The sequence below is a fragment of the Chlorocebus sabaeus genome, chromosome 19 (genome assembly GCF_047675955.1).
Source record: "Chlorocebus sabaeus isolate Y175 chromosome 19, mChlSab1.0.hap1, whole genome shotgun sequence".
NCBI lineage: Eukaryota > Metazoa > Chordata > Mammalia > Primates > Cercopithecidae > Chlorocebus > Chlorocebus sabaeus.
In genome coordinates this window covers 9686613-9706882 of record NC_132922.1, presented here as the reverse complement: position 1 = coordinate 9706882, position 20270 = coordinate 9686613, and the positions used below count along the sequence as shown (strand labels likewise).

At 41.4% G+C, this 20270-nt stretch overlaps 1 protein-coding gene and 1 non-coding gene across 3 annotated transcripts in view; both read left to right on the top strand.

Annotated features, from left to right (window-relative positions):
- Positions 1-20270, top strand: part of EP300 (E1A binding protein p300) — a 91669-nt gene that overhangs the window by 68041 nt on the left and 3358 nt on the right. For both annotated transcript variants that reach the window (XM_038007378.2, XM_007975891.3), the window contains 13 exons: positions 1395-1634; positions 2953-3041; positions 5478-5558; positions 7400-7456; positions 8389-8466; positions 10907-10974; positions 12692-12842; positions 12964-13110; positions 13659-13772; positions 14556-14721; positions 16354-16518; positions 17462-17623; positions 19797-20078. In XM_038007378.2, coding sequence (XP_037863306.1) covers positions 1395-1634; positions 2953-3041; positions 5478-5558; positions 7400-7456; positions 8389-8466; positions 10907-10974; positions 12692-12842; positions 12964-13110; positions 13659-13772; positions 14556-14721; positions 16354-16518; positions 17462-17623; positions 19797-20078 — 1800 coding nt within the window. The remainder of the gene's footprint in view (positions 1-1394; positions 1635-2952; positions 3042-5477; positions 5559-7399; positions 7457-8388; positions 8467-10906; positions 10975-12691; positions 12843-12963; positions 13111-13658; positions 13773-14555; positions 14722-16353; positions 16519-17461; positions 17624-19796; positions 20079-20270) is intronic.
- On the top strand, positions 12451-12553 carry LOC119627387 (U6 spliceosomal RNA). The gene has a single exon (XR_005243586.1). It is a non-coding gene; the product is annotated as a U6 spliceosomal RNA (small nuclear RNA).

The window sequence follows — 20270 nt, the reverse complement described above, 5'->3', positions numbered from 1 at the left end:
TAGTCATTCACTGTTTTCTCCCGTAGCACCCCAATCCTCAACATCAGCAGACTTCATTCTCTCTCTGGATTTATTTGTCTGTTCTACACGTTTCATTAAATTGAAACATATAGTACGTGATTATTTGTGCCAGGACGTTCCTTAGCATAATGTTTTCAAGGTTCATCCATGTTATGTTGTAGCATGAATCAGTACTGCATACCTATTTATGGCCCAATAATATTCCATTATTTTTCTTTACCTGTTGATGAGTTGATAGACATTTAGGTTGTTTACACGTTTTGACTATTAAGATAGGACCACAATGAACATTGATGTATAAGTTTTGTATGGATTTAAGTTTTTGTTTCTTCTTGGTATTTACCTAGGAGCAGAATTCCTGGGTTATACAGTTGGTTTACTTTTGTTTTGTTTTGTTTTATTTTGAGATGGAGTTTCACTCTTGTTGCCCAGGCTAGAGTGCAATGGCACGATATCAGCTCACCGCAACCTCTGCTTAGCGGGTTCAAGTAATTCTCCTGTCTCTCAGTCTCCCAAGTAGCTGGGATTCCAGACATGCGCCACCACACCCAGCTAATTTTTTTTAGTAGAGACGGGATTTCTCTAAAGTTGCCTCCATATACTGGGGTGCTGGCAGGTTTCATTTGGTGGTTTTAAACTGTTACTTGGCCAGGCATGGTGGCTCATGCCTCTAATCTCAGCACTTCGGGAGGCCAAGGCAGGCAGATCACTTGAGGTCAGGAGTTCAAGACCAGTCTGACCAACGTGTTGTAAGCCCATCTCTACTAAAAATACAAAAAATTAGCTGGGCATGGTGGTGCATGCCTGTAATCCCTTGGGAGGCTCAGGCAGGAGAATAGTTTGAACGAACCTGGGAGGCAGAGGTTGCAGTGAGCCAGGATTGCGCCACTGCACTCCAGCCTGGGCAACATGTTGACAGAGACTCTGTCTCAAAGGTCAAGCACTTCCAGAGATAAAAGCCTTTTAGGAATTTTCTTTTCCTGTATCTTGCTGTCATTTCAGATGGAACACTTTTAAGTTCTGTGGACTTAGTTTCCTCATTGTACACCCCTTCTAGTACTAAAATTTTAAGCGTCTTTAACTTTACTGATCTCACATGTACTTTCATAAAGTACCTGAAGTTGCTTCAGTAGACTATCAGCCTGATGTCTGGAAAGTCCATAGTAGTTTTGTTTCTCTGCCCTTTGAGTAGTTTAATATCTCTGTAGACTAATGATTTAAAGAAGTGATAGACATCAGTCACCTCTTGGGGAATATAGACAGGCCAGAAACTAAAACACTGCCTGGAAGATTAACAATGATAATGGATGATACTCTATCTCCCATAAAAATAGTTAGACTTGAGTAATGTTTGATATCACTTGTCTTTCTAGGATTACTTTGATATTGTGAAGAGCCCCATGGATCTTTCTACCATTAAGAGGAAGTTAGACACTGGACAGTATCAGGAGCCCTGGCAATATGTTGATGATATTTGGCTTATGTTCAATAATGCCTGGTTATATAACCGGAAAACATCACGGGTATACAAATACTGCTCCAAGCTGTCTGAGGTCTTTGAACAAGAAATTGACCCAGTGATGCAAAGCCTTGGATACTGTTGTGGCAGAAAGGTAAGAAATGTGTTTCAGATTTGACTTTAACTTTTCTAGGATGCCTGGAATAATCAGTGGTGTCTGGGGTAAGAGAATATCCTGCTTCTGGCTTTGACATGGCGCTTTTTTTTTTTTTTCCCCCCTTTTTCTTTTTTCTTTTTGACAGGGTCTTACTCTCCCAGGCTGGAGTGCAGTGGTGAGGTCATAGCTCACTGCAGCCTCAACCTCCTGGGCTCAAGCAATTCTCCTACCTCAGCCTCCTGAGCAGCTGGGACTACAGCTGTACGCCACCATGCCTGGTTTTTTTATTAAATTTGTTTTATAGAAACTGGGTCTTATGTTGCTCAGGCTGGTCTTGAACTCCTGGGCTCAAGCAGTCCTCCTGCCTCCGCCTCCCAAAGTGCTGGAATTACAGGCATGAGCCACCTCTCCCAGCTGACACAGTCTTTCTCTTAATGTGTGCCACAGTAGTAATGTCTCTTAATATGAAATGGACTTTCTTTAAAGGCATTTTTTCAGAAGTGGCAATTGTATGGAAAAGTTGATCAATTAAATAACAGACTGTGGGCCGGGCGCGGTGGCTCAAGCCTGTAATCCCAGCACTTTGGGAGGCCGAGACGGGTGGATCACGAGGTCAGGAGATCGAGACCATCCTGGCTAACACGGTGAAACCCCGTCTCTACTAAGAAATACAAAAAACTAGCCGGGCGAGGTGGCGGGCGCCTGTAGTCCCAGCTACTCGGGAGGCTGAGGCCGGAGAATGGCGTGAACCCGGGAGGCGGAGCTTGCAGTGAGCTGAGATCCGGCCACTGCACTCCAGCCTGGGCTACAGAGCGAGACTCTGTCTCAAAAAAAAAAAAAAAATAACAGACTGTGAGCTCATCTGGAATAGGGGCATTCTTATATTCACCTGTGGGTGCAGATTCCTCAGCATGTGCTGACTTTCCTGTACATACTAATTCACATTATTGGTTTTTTGTTTTTAAAATAAGACTGTGGTCTTGCTGTGTTACCTAAGCTGGTCTGGAACTCTAGGGCTCACGCAGTCTTACCACCTCAGCTTCCTGAGCACTGCAGGCATGTGCTACCCTGCCCAGATATTCCTGTTGGGTTCTTTGGTAAAGTGATGGAAGGATATGACTGCTAAGCTTACCTCAGTGTTTTGAAATAATGTAGTAGTAAACCAAGAATGATTTTCAGGAACTGAATTAGTCCATTATAATTAACATAAATGAGAACTAAGACACCACTGACTTTTGTTTCTAATTTGCCATTCTTAGTGTTCTAGCTTGTCCTTAAGGCCTCTGTGCATTTTAACAAATGGTTTCTTTTGCAGTTGGAGTTCTCTCCACAGACACTGTGTTGCTACGGCAAACAGTTGTGCACAATACCTCGTGATGCAACTTATTACAGTTACCAGAACAGGTAAGCTTGGCCAGGTGTGGGCTATGGTCCATGTGTCCACTTGTCCAGGGAGTGCATGCGGATGGGCCAGCACACATACAGTCATGGTTCATGTGTATTTTGCTTGAAGACAGCTGTATAGCACAAGTTCTGTTTTTTGCCTTCTGCCTTTGTTTGCAGAATTATAAAATTTTCTATCAGAGTAGCCTTGCATCAGTTACCGCGGTTCCCCCAAAACCTTGAGAAGTTAAGCAACTTTGTGAGTTGTTGGCATAGATGGGCCTATATGCCAGGCCCCACTTCTCTTTCTACTGTGTTTTTATTGGTCACCACAGCCTGAGGCAAAACTGAGAAGATTCTTAAACTTTGAAACTCGCTAGACAGCTTTTTGGAAATGTTTGCTTTTTATATGAGGCCTATCCCTAAGTAGTAGTTGTTAGAATACATGAAAACAGGATTCTGGAGTCTTTTCTTTGCCTCATTAAGCAAATTAAAAGGAAAACCTCACATAGGTTTGTACCTTACTTTTCCCAATACAGCCTTGTATGTGACAGAGGATGATTTGAGTCTAATAAACGAGGCACCTCCCTAATTTTCTCCTGCCCAATCAATGGCTGTAATTACATAAATCGCATTCACTAATCTATCTTAACCACAATTTGTCTGCTGTTATCAGTGATCACCTACAAATACAGCTTGCATTGGGTATTTATTTGGGGCTCTGATACAATAATAAGGTAGGATGGTATTAATACCCTTTTTTTGTTTTTTTTTTGTTTGTTTGTTTTTGTTTTGAGACGGAGTCTTGCTCTGTCACCCAGGATAGAGTGCAGTGGCACTATCTTGGCTCACTGCAAGCTCTGCCTCCAGGGTTGACGCCATTCTTCTGTCTCAGCCTCATGGGTAGCTGGGACTACAGGCGCCCGCCACTACACCCGGCTAATTTTATTTTATTTTTTGTATTTTTAGTCAAGACGGGGTTTTACCGTGTTAGCCAGGATGGTCTCGATCTCCTGACCTCGTGATCCACCCTCCTCGGCCTCCCAAAGTGCTGGGATTACAGGCGTGAGCCACCGTGCCCGGCCTACCCTTTATTTGTTAATACCAAATCCATGGTGTTCGTTTTTGCTGAACTTGTGTGCTGCAGATGCATTTCTAGCTTTGAAAAGTCACTTAAACTTTTTCTTTTATTTACAAAAAGTTAGGTGTGCTTCTAATGCTTTGATTTTGCAGTGAGTAAAAATCTAGCTTTTTATTCATTTGAAACCTAGAAAAGGTGGGACTCAAGTTGTTTATAAGTATCTTATGTTTAAAAAAGCAAGTAACTTGACAGGAAACTTCTCTCATGTTTACTACAACAGTAGTCTAAAGTGTTTATCTTTGCACCAAGCCATCTTTAATCAGGTACCTGCACAAATCACTTCCTTTTGAAATGTGTCACTTGATGGCTGTAGTCAGTATTTAACTACTTGTGCAGGCTTTTCAGTAAAAAATTTTTTTTCTTTGTTTATTGAGACAGGGTCTCACTCTGTCACCCAGGCTGGAGTGCAGTGGCGCAATCTCAGCTCACTGTAACCTCCGCCTCCCGGGTTCAAGCGATTCTTCTGCCTCAGCCTTCCAAATAGTTGGGATTACAGATGTGTGCCACCATGCCTGGCTAATTTTTGTATTTTTAGTAGAGACAGGGTTTCACCATGTTGGCCAGGCTGGTCTCGAACTCCTGACCTCAGGTGATCCACCCTCTCGGCCTTCCAAAGTGCTAGGATTACAGGCATGAGCCACTATGCCTGGCAATGGTTGTTTTACATTATTGTTTTCTGCAGTTGTATCTATAGTGGGCTTTTGGGGTCGGGGGCAGGGGCTGTGGTTTTTTGTTTTGTAAGTGGGAAGAGGTATGATGCCTATACTTAGGTAATGAGTAGCAGTTCTTCTCTCCCTGGTATATTTATCCTTCTTCCTCCTTTTGATTATTTACATCACATAGCGTTAATTGCTGAAATGAAAGGATATGGGTCTGTGTAATTGAAACTTTTGCTTTTATTTGCAGTAATCATTTGCTACTTGTGATCCCATTTGAGATATTTAATGCTAATCTGTGCTTTGCCTTGGCTTTCTGCTTTGTGTTGTTCTGTCTTGCTTTTATGTTTTTTGTTGTCTTGCAATCCCTCATTTCTTCGTTTGTTTTGTGTTTTTTTTTTCTCCCTCATGCTTGTCGTTGTCTGCACTTGGCTTTGATTGCAAAAAAACAAAAAAAAACAAAAAAAAACAAAAAAAAAACAAAACCCAAACTGTGGGGCCCATATATCTGCATCATTGAATGTCCTTGTCGCCGTTGATGACCTGCTCTCTGCTCCCGTCCCCCTCCTTGGCCTGCTGTGATTGGTGGCTTCGTTGCTTGGCTTGGGCTGTGTTGTGTGAACGGAACAGTTCACCCCAGTATGGCCTTCTTGCCGACAGGTATCATTTCTGTGAGAAGTGTTTCAATGAGATCCAAGGGGAGAGCGTTTCTTTGGGGGATGACCCTTCCCAGCCTCAAACGTAAGTAACTGCATTATTTTGAAAAGTGCTAATTAGTTTGTTGTCTGGTGATTATGCATAGGCTTATTTCTAAATGAACTTAAGCTATGCTGTTGAATATGATAGCCATTAGCCACATGTTGCTATTTAAATGCAAATTAAATAAAAATTGTTTATCACATGGACTACTCACATTTCAAGTGTTCAGTAGCTGTAGCTGTGTCTGGTGGCTGCCGTATTGGTCAACACAGATAGAGAACATATCCATCATAGTATAAAGCTTTATGAGACATCACTGAACTAGGGAATATGTCAGCGGTAGGCAGTCATCTTAGTTCTAGTAAAAGTGTTCTGTATAGGAAGCAATCAGCTTATCTTCGAAAAATTGGAAGGTTAGTACAAGAAGATATCACTATTAACTGTTCTGAGTTTGTGGGTAATTGAACTGATAACCACCTTAAGCCCTTCTCTTGTAGGTTAACAGAAGATCCAAGTCACTGTTACAGTGAATAATAGACTTTAACAACATGCAGGGGTTTAAGAGATTTGCTTGTGCTTTGCAATCTCACAAGCTCTTACCACTTAGTAAATGGCCAAGAAAAAAATTTCAAACAGATAGTCTAATAGTTTTAGAATTCATACTGGGACTATTTAAGAAGGAAAAATTGTTTAGTGTAAATTTAATATTATTGCAGGTTCTTTCTTCTGTTTAGGACATTGCACAAACATATGGAATTCTCTTGTTCCTAGTAAAAATGGGGCTTCTGAGAAAAGCTGGTTAATTTTTCTAAATTGGGTTGTAATGATAGCAGTGTCTGGGTGCTAGCTAGGAGAGTAGTTACTAGGAGCCTTTGATCCTTGAAACATTTTGACACTTGGTTAAGCCAGGAAGGTTAGCTCTAGGGTAAGTTTCCTTGATGCCAGAAGAGATGTAAGCCTCGCCATTGAACTCTCTCAGGTGGCTCACCAGATACTCTAAACTTTAAGGCAGTACATCTCTAACTTTGAACAGTGTAGGAACAAGACCCTTCCCAATTCTGCAGGCCTATAGTGGACCCAAGTGTCTGTTTCTAACTCCCAGATTGTTCCGGTGCTGCTGGTCTTCAGATTGCTCTTGGAGTAGCAAGACAGGCCATTCAGGAAAATGCTATTAACAGAGATGAATGAATCTCTAGACTATAACTAGTATAAGACACAGTTTTCAGTGTGGACATGTCCTCATTTTTGTAAGGAAGTATAACGGAAGTCCAAGTTGGGCCCCCTAATGTGAATTCTAGTTGGAGAATGGTAAGACTGTTAGCTTTTGTATGTAGTGAGGCTGTGAGCAGTGTGTTAATGCTGGGTTTCAGGATGGGAAGCCATGTGAAATTTTAAAATGTTAAATATGGGATTTTTGTACTTCAAAATTACCCCAAAACATGCATTCTTAATGTTGAAATTTTATATTGATGTAAAAAGTTGTTTGTGAAAAAAGACTTTTTATTTAAGTAGTGATTTACTTCCCAGTATACACACCATCTTTTGTAATTCAGTCTAGGAACATTAAACTGTAAAAAGATATAAATACCTAACACCAAGGGTAGTAATAGACAAGATTTTAAAAGGAAAAGAAGGAATCGTATTTCTAGTTCTTCCTGGGTTCTCAATTTCTGATAAGAGGAAATTTATTTACTATGAAGTCCTATAGAACATTCCTTTACATAAACATGCATTTTGTGTGAGCCAGGAATGCAGCTATTTAAATATGTATTCTTAAAAAACCTGAATCTGTTTATACTGTGAAGTTTGTTACTTTGGTTAGAACATAGTCAGATTGCTCATCTCTATCACTTTTTCTCATTGTGTCCCTTTTCTCTCCTTAGTACAATAAATAAAGAACAATTTTCCAAAAGAAAAAATGACACACTGGATCCTGAACTGTAAGTACGATCCCCTTGAATAGTCAGTACGCTTTGACTTTTCTTTTTCCCTTTTATTCTCTTGGTTTGCATGACCAATCAGATGATCCTATATTCTTGGGCTAAATCTACATAACATACATTTAATGGATAGTACAACTATGGAAAACATTGAAGTACTAAGGAAGATTATTTCTTAATGTTAATTTTAATGTTCTTGATGTTGAATGCGAAACATTAAAGATTAAACTTCCAGTTTGCAGTGAGGCCTTTTAGAGCATGGAGGACTGAAATGTGTGTTTTCTAGATGTTCCTAAAATGGATGGGGTGGTATTTTGATTTATTTGGAATTTTCAGCACCAGTAATCTCTTGGCTGCGCACGGTGGCCCCCATCTGTAATCCCAGCATTTTGGGAGGCCAAGGCAGGCAGATCACCCTAGGTCAGGAGTTCGAGACCAGCCTGGCCAACATGGCAAAACCCTATCTCTACTAAAAATACATAAATTAGCTGTGCGTGGTGGTGCGTGTCTGTAATCCCCGCTACTCGGTGGGGGGCTGAGGCAGGAGAATCGCTGGATCCCGGGAGGCAGGGGTTGAAGTGAGGCGAGATCCACTGCACTCCAGCCTGGGTGACAGAGAGAGATTCCATCTAAAAAAAAAAAAAAATTAGCCAGGCATGATGGTGTGTGCCTATCCTAGCCAGGTAGCTGAGAGGCCAAGGCAGGAAAGTGGCTTGAGCCCAGGAGTTCAAGGTTACAGTGAGCTGTGATCATGCCACCCACTGCAGCCTGTGCAACAGAGACCCTATCTCTAAAGAAGCAAAGTTTATTTAAACTATTTTGGTTATTTGGTCATGACCTTGGCTGTCTTTGTCAGAAGTCATGGGAAATACTGGAAGTTTTCATTTGGTTAAGGTTTAGGGTTAATGTTGGAACTGGCTCTGCTCTTCCAGGTTTGTTGAATGTACAGAGTGCGGAAGAAAGATGCATCAGATCTGTGTCCTTCACCATGAGATCATCTGGCCCGCTGGGTAAGGCTTACATTGTTACTTTCTCTGGAATTTTTCGTTATCATGAATATTAACAAGTTTTTTTATTCTATGCAATGACTGTATTATATCTTCAAAGTCACTATCTTTAAATTGTTTTCTTTGGCCTCGATAATTAACAGTTCACTTTTAAAAAATTAGGTAACCTAGTATCCAAAAATAGATTTTTATCTTATTTTTATGCATTCTTTTTAGCCACATAAATATATTTTATTCTGCTGGATTTTTAAAATTATATTGTAGTTATTACACATCCAAAGTAAATGCTTTTGGCCAGGCAAGGTGGCTTACGCCTGTAATCCCAGCACTTTGGGAGGCTGAGGTGGGTGGATCACCTGAGGTCGGGGGTTCCAGACCAGCCTGACCAATATGGCAGAACCTCGTCTCTACTGAAAATAGAAAAATTAGCCTGGCGTGGTGGTGCACGCCTGTAATCCAGCTACTCGGGAGGGAGGCGGAGGCAAGAGAATCACTTGAACCTAGGAGTGGGAGGTTGCAGTGAGCTGAGATCATGCCACTGCATTCCAGCCTGGGTGACAGAGTGAGACTCTGTCTCAAAGCAAAAAGTAAATGCTTTTATTCAGGCATCTAGAAACTAGGATCATGCTGCTAATGGCATACCAAGTGGTCTGGCCCTGGTAAGTGTCACCTTTTGGTTAGGGCAGGGACAGCAAGTTATAAGGCTGTAGTCATAGTGTAATTGCCTAGTAAAAGGGAGGGGCCATCACTCTGTACAAGAGGAACTAATCCCAGCCATGTTCCAAAGGAAGTGGGTATATGGGACATCCAGTGCCTCTCATTAGGATGGGATCTCCATGTCTTCTGCTCTGTTCTTGGACTGATTGTTGTTCCTGATTTGGAGGTTACAAGAAAGGGCAGGCTAATTGACAAATTTCACTTTTCTTTTTTTCACTGTTATTTTCACATAGAAAATAACACTAAGGAAAATAGGCGATGGTTTAGTGGATACTTTATCTTCAGCGTGACTTGTCTTTTAAGTGTGCCTTTTTAGTGCTTTCCTTACAGACTTTGTAAGAATGATTAAGAGACTTCTCCCGTGGTTCTTCCAATTTAGGATCAGTCAGCTGAATGAAAATAATCTGTTATTACTGTGTTAAGCTTCCTTTTTCTTAAAAGTAATTTATGTTCATTATAAAATTTGAATAGTATGACAATTTATGAAGTAAAAAGTGACAGTCTTAGCTTCTTTCTTCCCTCTCAGATTCCTCGCCACAGGAATAACACTCTTTTGTACATAGAATCATACATTTTCTTTTCTTTTTTTGAGATGGAGTTTCACTCTTTTTGCCCAGGCTGGAGTGCAATGGTGCAGTCTGGGCTCACCACAACCTCCGCCTCCCAGGTTCAAGCAGTTCTCCTGCCTCAACCTCCCTAGTACCTGGGATTACAGGCATGTGCCACCATGCCTGACCCAGCTAATTTTGTATTTTTAGTAGAGACGAGGTTTCTCCATGTTGGTCAGGCTGGTCTCGAACTCCTGACCTCAGGTGATCCGCCTGCCTTGGCCTCCCAAAGTGCTGAGATTACAAGCATGAGCCACTGCGCCCAGCACATTTTCTTGATTTATGTGTATTTAATTTTTGTATCTTGTTATAGGTCATAGACTTTTTTTTTTTTTTTTTTTTTTTTTTTTTGAGTATCACTTTCATCGCCCAGGCTGGAGTGCAGTGGTGCGATCTCAGCTCACTGCAACCTCCGCCTCCTGGGTTCAAGCAATTCTCCTGCTTCAGCCTCCCAAGTAGCTGGGATTACAGGCACGTACCACCATGCCCGACTAATTCTTGTATTTTTATTAGAGACGGGTTTTCATTATGTTGTCGGGGTGGTCAACTCCTGGCCTCAAATGATCCACCCACCTCGGCCTCCCAAAGTACTGGGATTACAGGCATGAGGCACCACACCCAGCTGGTCATAGACACTTATGTATATCTGTTGCATTTTTAATGGATGCATAGTTTTCTGTAATATACTATAATCCATTTATTGGTTGGTGAAGAAGTTTATACAAGAAACTCTACTTAGCGACACATATCATGTGCATCTGCAGTAACTGAAACTATTGGTTCTACTCTCAAAATGTACATTCCAACTAGTAGCATATAGGGAATGTCACCACTTAGGTTTTGTCAGTGTGGTTGGGGAAAAAAATCCTACCTTGATTTGTGATCCTTGATCATCTTTTCATGTGTAAGCCAATTTATATGCCCTTCGTGTCTGTTGCTTGTTTTTCAGTTATCTTTTTTGTTCTTACTGGTTTCTAAAAGCTCTTTGTATATTAGTTTTATTAACTCTTTGCTAGAAGTTTAGAAATACTTCCGCTAGATTTGAATTTTAACTTTTTGTTAATGTAAATTTAATGGTTTCTTTAAGTTGTGTAAGCAAAGTTTTGGTTTACATTTAGATTCGTCTGTGATGGCTGTTTAAAGAAAAGTGCACGAACTAGGAAAGAAAATAAGTTTTCTGCTAAAAGTAAGTTTTACTCTTAAAGGTAAATTTTGGCAAAACTTACCTGAAGCCTAGATAAGAAACCATTCAAAGTGAATTACTTTGTTTTTAATCACAGTAGTAATCAGAGTAAAAATAAAATAATTCTATAATCTCCTTATGAGTTGATCTGTAATATGCTTTTTGGTGTGAAATTTATTAGACCAAAGAAAAATTTCCAAGGAACAGATTTGTAGAATGCACAAGATATGTGTTTTTCCTGTTCTTATATTTTTCCCTATTTGAGGCATTTCATAAAGGAGGAATAAGGCGTGGAAATGATTGGCCAGAATTGCCATCCCTCTGTTTATTTATTATTTTTTATTTTATTTTTTGAGAGTCTCACTCTGTCACCCAGGCTGCAGTGCAGTGGCACGATCTCAACTACTGCAACCTCCACCTCCCAGATTCATGTGATTCTTCTGTCTCAGCCTCCAGTATAGCTGGGACTACAGGCATGTGCCTCCACACCCAGCTAATTTTTGTATTTTTAGTAGAGATGGGGTTTTGCCATGTTAGCCAGGCTGATCTCAAACTCCTGATCACAGGTGATCCACCCACCTTGGTCTCCCAAAGTACTGGGATTATAGGTGTGAGCCACCATACCCAGCCCCTCAGTTCACACCATTTATATGGGCTGCCTTTTGGCCGTATGTGATTCTTTTCTGTTGTGCCAGGAGGATGTCAAAAATTTTATCATATAAGTAATTAACACTAATAATCTAAATGTAGCATTTGATTTAGTTTTGGTGTGTTTTACTGATCTACAGATTACTTTGATTCTTGTAAGGTTTCTCAAAATGCCCAGTCTTTGTTACTTTAAAATAGTACTGCAATCTAGGTGAAGTACATAGTAGATGTTATATATATATATATATATATATATATACACACACACACACATATATATATATGTGGTTGGTTGCATTTTGTTTTTATTTTTTGGAAACAAGGTTTCACTGTGTTGTCCAGGCTGATCTTGAACTCCTGGATTCAAGGAATCCTCCCACCTCAGCCTCCCAAAGTGCAGGGATTAGGATTATAGGTGTGAGCCTTGTCTCCTGGCCATTGTTCTATTTGTTTGTTTTTTTTTTGAGACAGAGTCTCGCTCTGACACCCATAGTGGCACAATCTCGGCTCACCGCAACCTCCGTCTCCCGGGTTCCAGCGATTCTCCTGCCTCAGCCTCCTGAGTAGCTGGGATTACAGGCGTGTGCCACTATGCCCGGCTACTTCTTGTATTGTTAGTATAGACGGGGTTTCAGCATGCTGGCCAGGCTGGTCTCGAACTTCTGACCTCAGGTGATCTGCCCGCCTCAGCCTCCCAAAGTGCTGGGATTACAGGCGTGAGCCACTGCAACCAACCCCTGTTCTGTATTTTTATAAACTCTTCCAAAATTGGAAATTTTTCAAAATGAAAAGTTGGGGAAAATGACATTTAGAAATTATTGAGTACTGTGTCTGCTTTAACAGCACATATATTAAAATTAGAATGATACAGAGAAGATTAGCATGTTCCCTGCACTAATACGACATGCAAATCTGCAAAGTAGTGAATACTTAAATATGCTGTGATTTTTTAAAATTTCACCAAGTTACCCTGTTTGTATTGAAAAAAGTACAAATGAGATTTAAGATTGAACCTTAAGACTAACAATAGTAAATTTTGCACCTCAGTAACTTTTAACTTTTACATTCCTAGGGTTGCCATCTACCAGACTTGGCACCTTTCTAGAGAATCGTGTGAATGACTTTCTGAGGCGACAGAATCACCCTGAGTCAGGAGAGGTCACTGTTAGAGTAGTTCATGCTTCTGACAAAACCGTGGAAGTAAAACCAGGCATGAAAGCAAGGTATCTAGTCATTTCACTTTTCTTCTCTCGTGGATCCAAAATTGCTCATACGTGGTTACCATTGGTGATTGCAATCTGAATGAATTTATGTTGTGGTCCTCCCACCATCTCAATTGTATAGGTTTGTGGACAGTGGAGAGATGGCAGAATCCTTTCCATACCGAACCAAAGCCCTCTTTGCCTTTGAAGAAATTGATGGCGTTGACCTGTGCTTCTTTGGCATGCATGTTCAAGAGTATGGCTCTGACTGCCCTCCACCCAACCAGAGGTATGACTGGCTCACAGTGGCTAGCTCCGGATTTGTGTGGGAGTTCCAAATTATAATAAGCGGAAGAGTATAACAGGCAAGAAAATGTTGAGTGTGCTTGGTTTGGAAATGCAAAATCTCAAGTGTCCAATAATTGTAAAGTGAAACAGATTAAAAAGCAAACCCCCAAACAAAATAACTGCTTGATTCTGCTCTTCTGTGGCCATAATAATAAAGGATATGAATAGCAACCTGAAATGGGAATTTGGAAACAAATGTACTACTCTTCAGAAAATGAGCTTAAATCTGGATAATGTATAGGAATCACCAAATACTGATGGATGTGTATGTGCCAGGCACTGCTAGTTACTTCAAATAGAAGGAAACCACAGGCTCGCTGAACTTTCCTGAAGGGTTCACAGTGGAGTCGCCCACTTGCCTGTGATGAGTTTCACAAATAACGATGTGAGCAAAGAACCTGGGAGAGTGAGAGAGAGTTATTAGGCACATGGAGTAAATAACTCAGTTATGTGACTTGACTTTTCTTTTTTTCTCTTCATTTTGTATAGGAGAGTATACATATCTTACCTCGATAGTGTTCATTTCTTCCGTCCTAAATGCTTGAGGACTGCAGTCTATCATGAAATCCTGATTGGATATTTAGAATATGTGAAGAAATTAGGGTAAGCATATTTTGATAATTTTTTTTTTTATTAGGGCATTCTGGTGAGATATAGGTTAAATTTGCAAATATGTAACTCTTTGCCTGTTTTTCCTCATTTTAGTTCTTACCTAACAAGTCTCTCAACTTTGTTAGAGCCCCTTTGAAGTTAATGTTGTCAGTAGGAGAGAAATGGATATGTTGACTCTATCACCCATCCAACATCAGTTTTGTTTTGTTCAGCTGAGCTATTGGGTCCAGTTTGCTTTGAAGTTTGATTTGTGCCTCTCATTTGAGGGCAGAATTTTAACTGCATTTGATCCTTTTATAACCTGGGTATCAAGACCAGAAACAGCTCTGGAAATACTTCTTACCTTTAGAGTATGTATGTCATTGGAAACATTCATTCCCTCATCTTGAAGATTGTTTCTCTGAATAGTGTGCCTTTTAATTTAGCTCTCTTGTTAAACGGGTCCATTTTCCTTTACAACGTAATCTTCATTTGGTCTTAACATGCAAACTTAGGGGTTTTGGATCCAGAGCTAAGTCATCTACTTTCTGGCTGAGATTCACAACATCCCGCCATGGCCTCCAAAAATAAGTAGAGGCAGTATAAGATCCATTGTTTAAATTACTGTGAGTTATGCCTAATTTTGGTCTCACAATGTTAATCTCATGCTGGGTTATACACTGTGTTATCTTGGGAAAAATTATTGGTATCTATATCAACTCCACCTTGTGGTTTAAAGTGTAGCCTTCTAGAATAGATGGTCTTTTATCCTTAATGTTCTCTTTGTATTGCTAGTTACACAACAGGGCATATTTGGGCATGTCCACCAAGTGAGGGAGATGATTATATCTTCCATTGCCATCCTCCTGACCAGAAGATACCCAAGCCCAAGCGACTGCAGGAATGGTACAAAAAAATGCTTGACAAGGCTGTATCAGAGCGTATTGTCCATGACTACAAGGTCAGTTGGGACATGGGGGCCAGGTGCTGACAGTAGATCTGGAAATACACTAATGTTGCTGCTTTGTATTCTGTCATTTAACTTTTTTTTTTTAAAAAAAAAAAAAACAAAAGTCTTATTTGTTCTACCTCTTGCATGTAATTCCTAAAAATGCTAATTTGATTGCTTTTATTTTGTATATTCAAAATTTTCCAATGTAAGAATTGAAGAGTGGTAGATCAAGAAGATCAAGAGACCCCTGTTTTAAACATGTAACCAAAATTTTATTTTATTTTTTTTTTAGGGGGGTAGAGTTGGGGTATCGCCATGCTGCCCAGGCTGGACTTGAACTCTTGGCCTCAAGCAGTCCAAAGTGCTGGGATTACAGGCATGAGCCACTGTGCCTGGCCTTAAAATATATCTCTTTGTTTTGTTTTGTTTTTTTGTTTGGTTTGGGTTGGTTAGGGTTTTAGGGGTGGGGATATTTTGTTTTCAGACAGGGTCACTCTCTGTCACCCAGGCTAGGGTACAGTGGCATAATATCTGCTCACTGCAACCTGTGCCTCCCAGGCTCAAGCTATCCTCCCACCTCAGCTTCCTGAGTTGCTGGGACTACAGGTGCACACCACCATACCTGGCTAATTTTTGTATATTTTTTGTAGAGACAGGATTTCACTATGTTGCCCAGGCTGGTCTCAAACTCCTGAGTTCAAGTGATCCATCCATCTCAGCCTCCCAAAGTGCTGGGATTACAGGCATGAGTCACCTCACCCAGCCAAAAATATGTTTCTTTTTTTTTTTTGGACAGAGTTTCACTCTTGTTGCTCAGGCTGGAGTGCAATGGTACGATCTAGGCTCACTGCAATCTCTTATCTCCCAGGTTCAAGTGATTGTCCTACCTCAGCCTCCCGAGTAGCTGGAATTACAGGCATGCACCACTACACTGGGCTAATTTTTTGTATTTTTAGTGGAGATGGGGTTTCTCCATTTGGTCAGGCTGGTCTCGAACTCCCAACCTCTGGTGATCTACATGCCTCAGCCTCCCAAAGTGCTGGGATTACAGGTGTGAGCTACTGCACCTGGCCAAAAATATATTCTTACTTAATATTATTTTAAACATTCATGAATATAGGCTGTCTCATGATACAGACTTATCTTCCTCAATTTAGTAGTTCAACTAAATAAAGTTTTCCTAAGCTGCCCAGCAAATCATTCTGCAGCAGATACTGTTTCCAGTATTTGTAGTTTTGGGCATTTTGAACAAAGCTATCAATAAAAGCTGCTGAAATTCCAAAGATGGGTGTGAGGAGGGCATGCTTCACACCACATACTCTGTGGTAAAGGCCATGGCTTGCATGGTGGTGCTACCACCCTGACATCGATCCTCGCAGGATGATTGCCACTTGATTATATAAAGGCAGATAAGCTCCCTGCTTTTGTGGTTAGAAGGAATAGAAAACCAGAAATACTGACTTTAGGCCAGGCCTTTTCACTGTTTTTCTAAATAGCTCCCTGGTTTATGGCTTAGGTATATAGTCTCTGCCAGCTTTCAAGACATTTTAAGCTTTCATGTTTCTTGTCAGCCATGATTCTTTATTATCAGTGCTTTAAAAGAACATAGGAATTCCTATTTGTACATGCTTGTTTTCACAGGATATTTTTAAACAAGCTACTGAAGATAGATTAACAAGTGCAAAGGAATTGCCTTACTTTGAGGGTGATTTCTGGCCCAATGTTCTGGAAGAAAGCATTAAGGAACTGGAACAGGAGGAAGAAGAGAGAAAACGAGAAGAAAACACCAGCAATGAAAGCACAGATGTAAGGGCATTGAGTTTCCTTTGAAACTTCTACTATAATATTTAATCCAGAAGTGCATTTAAACTTTCAGTTGAGTTTAAACCTCTCAGGTGTGAAAGAGCTCTTTAAGTTGGGCAAGAAATGTTGGCTTAGAAAGGTTACTAGGGTTCCGTTTCAGTGGTATTAAACTTTCAAAGCATCAGACCCCATTTTAAAATGGTATCTCAGACTATGAGTAATGTGAAATGATAAAAGAAACTGAAGGAAATCCTGAAAAACTAATAACTTATGTGAAGGACTAGGTTATGAATATTATAGGCCTTGTGTGTCACATCTCTCTGGCATATTTTCTCTCTCCTAAAACCACACACGCTCTTTTTAAATGTAAAAACCATTCTTAGCTATGCAAAACAGGCCTGAGCCAGAATTTACCTGTTGTTATGGCTTAGTAACCTCACCAGTTACCTCCCTATAGCATATCTAGAATTACCTCCATTGAATTTAACTTACAAAAGGCTCCCTTAAATAGTCTGTTAACAAACTCTTACAGCCTTATCATTTAGTATTTGTGGGCTCATAACATTTTAGAATGTGGGTGGAAGGAGATAAAACCAAGGTCTTCTGGCTCCCCATTTTGATACACTCTTCACTACCCCAAAGTGCCAACCCTTCCTTGTTCCCTAACTCCAATCTGGGATACATTCAATCTACAGGGTCTGTACATTCTGCGGCCTCTTCTAGGCAGAAAGCTAAGGGGCTGCCATTGCCTTAATGAAGGATCACTGGGAGAAAATTAGTTCAAATAACAAAGGAGAAGGATAAGTGAAGAGAACAGCTAGTAAAATAAGATACAAGCATAAGATTATGATACCTAGTTTCAAAGAATGGAGATAACTCAATAGTGTTATTCCCAGATTACTTAACAAAAACCTTATTTTCTTGTCTCCTTTGTGCTACTCTGCAGGTGACCAAGGGAGACAGTAAAAATGCTAAAAAGAAGAATAATAAGAAAACCAGCAAAAATAAGAGCAGCCTAAGTAGGGGCAACAAGAAGAAACCTGGGATGCCCAATGTGTCTAACGACCTCTCACAGAAACTATATGCCACCATGGAGAAGCATAAAGAGGTAAGATGCAGCCACCCACGCAGTTGGGGAAAAACAGCAAGATTTCTGGCCAGGCGTGGTGGATCACCTGAGGTCACAAGTTCAAGACCAGCCTGACCAACGTGGTGAAACCCTCTCTCTACTAAAAATACAAAAATTAGCCAGGTGTGGTGACAGGCGCCAGTAATCCCAGCTATTCGGGAGGCAGAGGCAGGAGAATTGCTTGAACCCAGGAGGCGGAGGTTGTAGTGAGCCGAGATCGTGCCATTGCACTCCAGCCTGGGCAACAAGAGCGAAACTCCTTCTCCAAAAAGAAAAAAAATGAATAAAATCACTGTTCGCTGGGCATGGTGGCTCATGCCTGTAATCCCAGCACTTTGGAGGTTGCCTCACTTAGGTAATGATTATTAACAATTAATAGTTACTAGCTATTTCAAGCAGTAAGTAATGCCACAGAATCCTAGGCAGTTGGGAAAAGCCCTTAGAATATATTGTAATAGGTTTGACTTAAATTGTGGACACATTCAATTTAGGTTGTAAATGTAGGTATTGGCCTGGTTGTAGGGTGGCAGAAGCAGCGAACATTGCTGGCCAGAGACACTGAGTGTGGCTGCCAGTGTGCACAGATGTTGAATAATCTGTTATCAATACAGCAGTTTCTCACAAGTTCCTAATTTAAGGTGATATTTTACATTTTGTTACTTTAATAGGCATTTATAGTTATATACTAATTAATGTCAAATACATAATACCAGCTTTTTATACCCTTTACACTAATGGTTATGAGAATTGATGGTTGTTAACGAGTTCTTTTCAAACTTCAGTGAACAAGAATTTTATTGCTTTGTCTACAAGGACTAAGATTTTTTATCCATTCCACTCCCTTTCAAACCTGTAGGAAAAGTTACACAGGGGACCTTCATGAGTCCAGGCCAGTTGTTTTTCATACTGTCTCCATATTTGGATTTGTCTGGTTTGTTGTAATTAGTTTGAGGTTAAACCATGGATTGCATCTTAAAGTAGACTGCCTTGGGGCAAAATGTCCACTGTGTGTGGTGCTCTACCTGACCTAGACCATTCTTACTCTGAAGGAGTTATTGAATGAGGGAGAAAAAATCACAGGATGTGCATTTCAGTTCTATTTATAGTCAGTCTCAAGAGACCAAAAAGGTAAAGCAGGAAAAGGAGAGCAGGAGGAGTATGGTAAAACTAACTCAGCATAGCCGGGCGCAGTGGCTCAAGCCTGTAATCCCAGCCACTTTGGGAGGCCGAGACGGGCGGATCACGAGGTCAGGAGATCGAGACCATCCTGGCTAACACGGTGAAACCCCGTCTCTACTAAAAAAAATACAAAAAAAAAAAAGAAAAAACTAGCCGGGCTCGGTGGTGGGCGCCTGTAGTCCCAGCTACTCGGGAGGCTGAGGCAGGAGAATGCCGTGAACCTGGTAGCCGGAGCTTGCAGTGAGCCAAGATCATGCCACTGCGCTCCAGCCTGGGCAACAGAGCAAGACTCTGTCTCAAAAAAAAGAAAAAAAAAAGGCTGGGTGCAGTGGCTCATGCCTGTAATCCCAGCACTTTGGGAGGCTGAGGCAGGTGGATCACGAGGTCAGGAGTTCAAGACCAGCCTGGCTAACACAGTGAAACCCCGTCTCTACTAAAAAAAATACAAAAAAAAAAAAAAAAAAACTAGCCGGGCTCGGTGGCGGGTGCCTGTAGTCCCAGCTACTCGGGAGGCTGAGGCAGGAGAATGGCATAAACCCGGGAGGCGGAGCTTGCAGTGAGCCAAGATCCGGCCACTGCACTCCAGCCTGGGTGACAGAGACTCTGTCTCAAAAAAAAAAAAAAAAATAAAAAAAAAATAAGCATTCGCCAGTCTCATTGGTGCTTAGCCTGCTTTACCTGCTCACACCTGTAATCCCAGCACTCTGGGAGGCTGAGGCAGGCAGATCACTTGAGCTCAGGAGTTTGAGACTAGCCTGGGTAACATGGCAAAACCTCGTCTCTACAAAAAATGCAGAAATTAGCCAGGCGTGGTGGTGTGGGTCTGTGGTCTCGCTATTCAGGAAGCCAAGGTGGGATAATTGCTTGAGCCCAGGAGGCAGAGGTTGTAGTGAGCCAAGAGCACACGACTGCACTCCAGTCTGGGTGACAGACCGAGGCCCTGTCTCAAAAAAGGAGATTGTGTGTTTTGCAGGTCTTCTTTGTGATCCGCCTCATTGCTGGCCCTACTGCCAACTCCCTGCCTCCCATTGTTGATCCTGACCCTCTCATCCCCTGTGATCTGATGGATGGTCGGGATGCGTTTCTCACGCTGGCAAGGGACAAGCACCTGGAGTTCTCTTCACTCCGAAGAGCCCAGTGGTCCACCATGTGCATGCTGGTGGAGCTGCACACGCAGAGCCAGGACCGCTTTGTCTACACCTGCAATGAATGCAAGCACCATGTGGAGACACGCTGGCACTGTACTGTCTGTGAGGTAGGCACTGGGTTGTGGGAACAAGGAGGTGAGCTCTGCAGGGTTGTTGTGAGGGGCCATGCAGCCTCGTGTTTTATATAGGCCTGTGGGATGGCAGGGGCCTGGCCTTGTGTTTGAGAGGCAGAGCTGAAGAGGCTAGTTTTTGTTCTACGAAAGGGGCTTTTCCAGCCCAGAGAGTATCCAAAATACTTT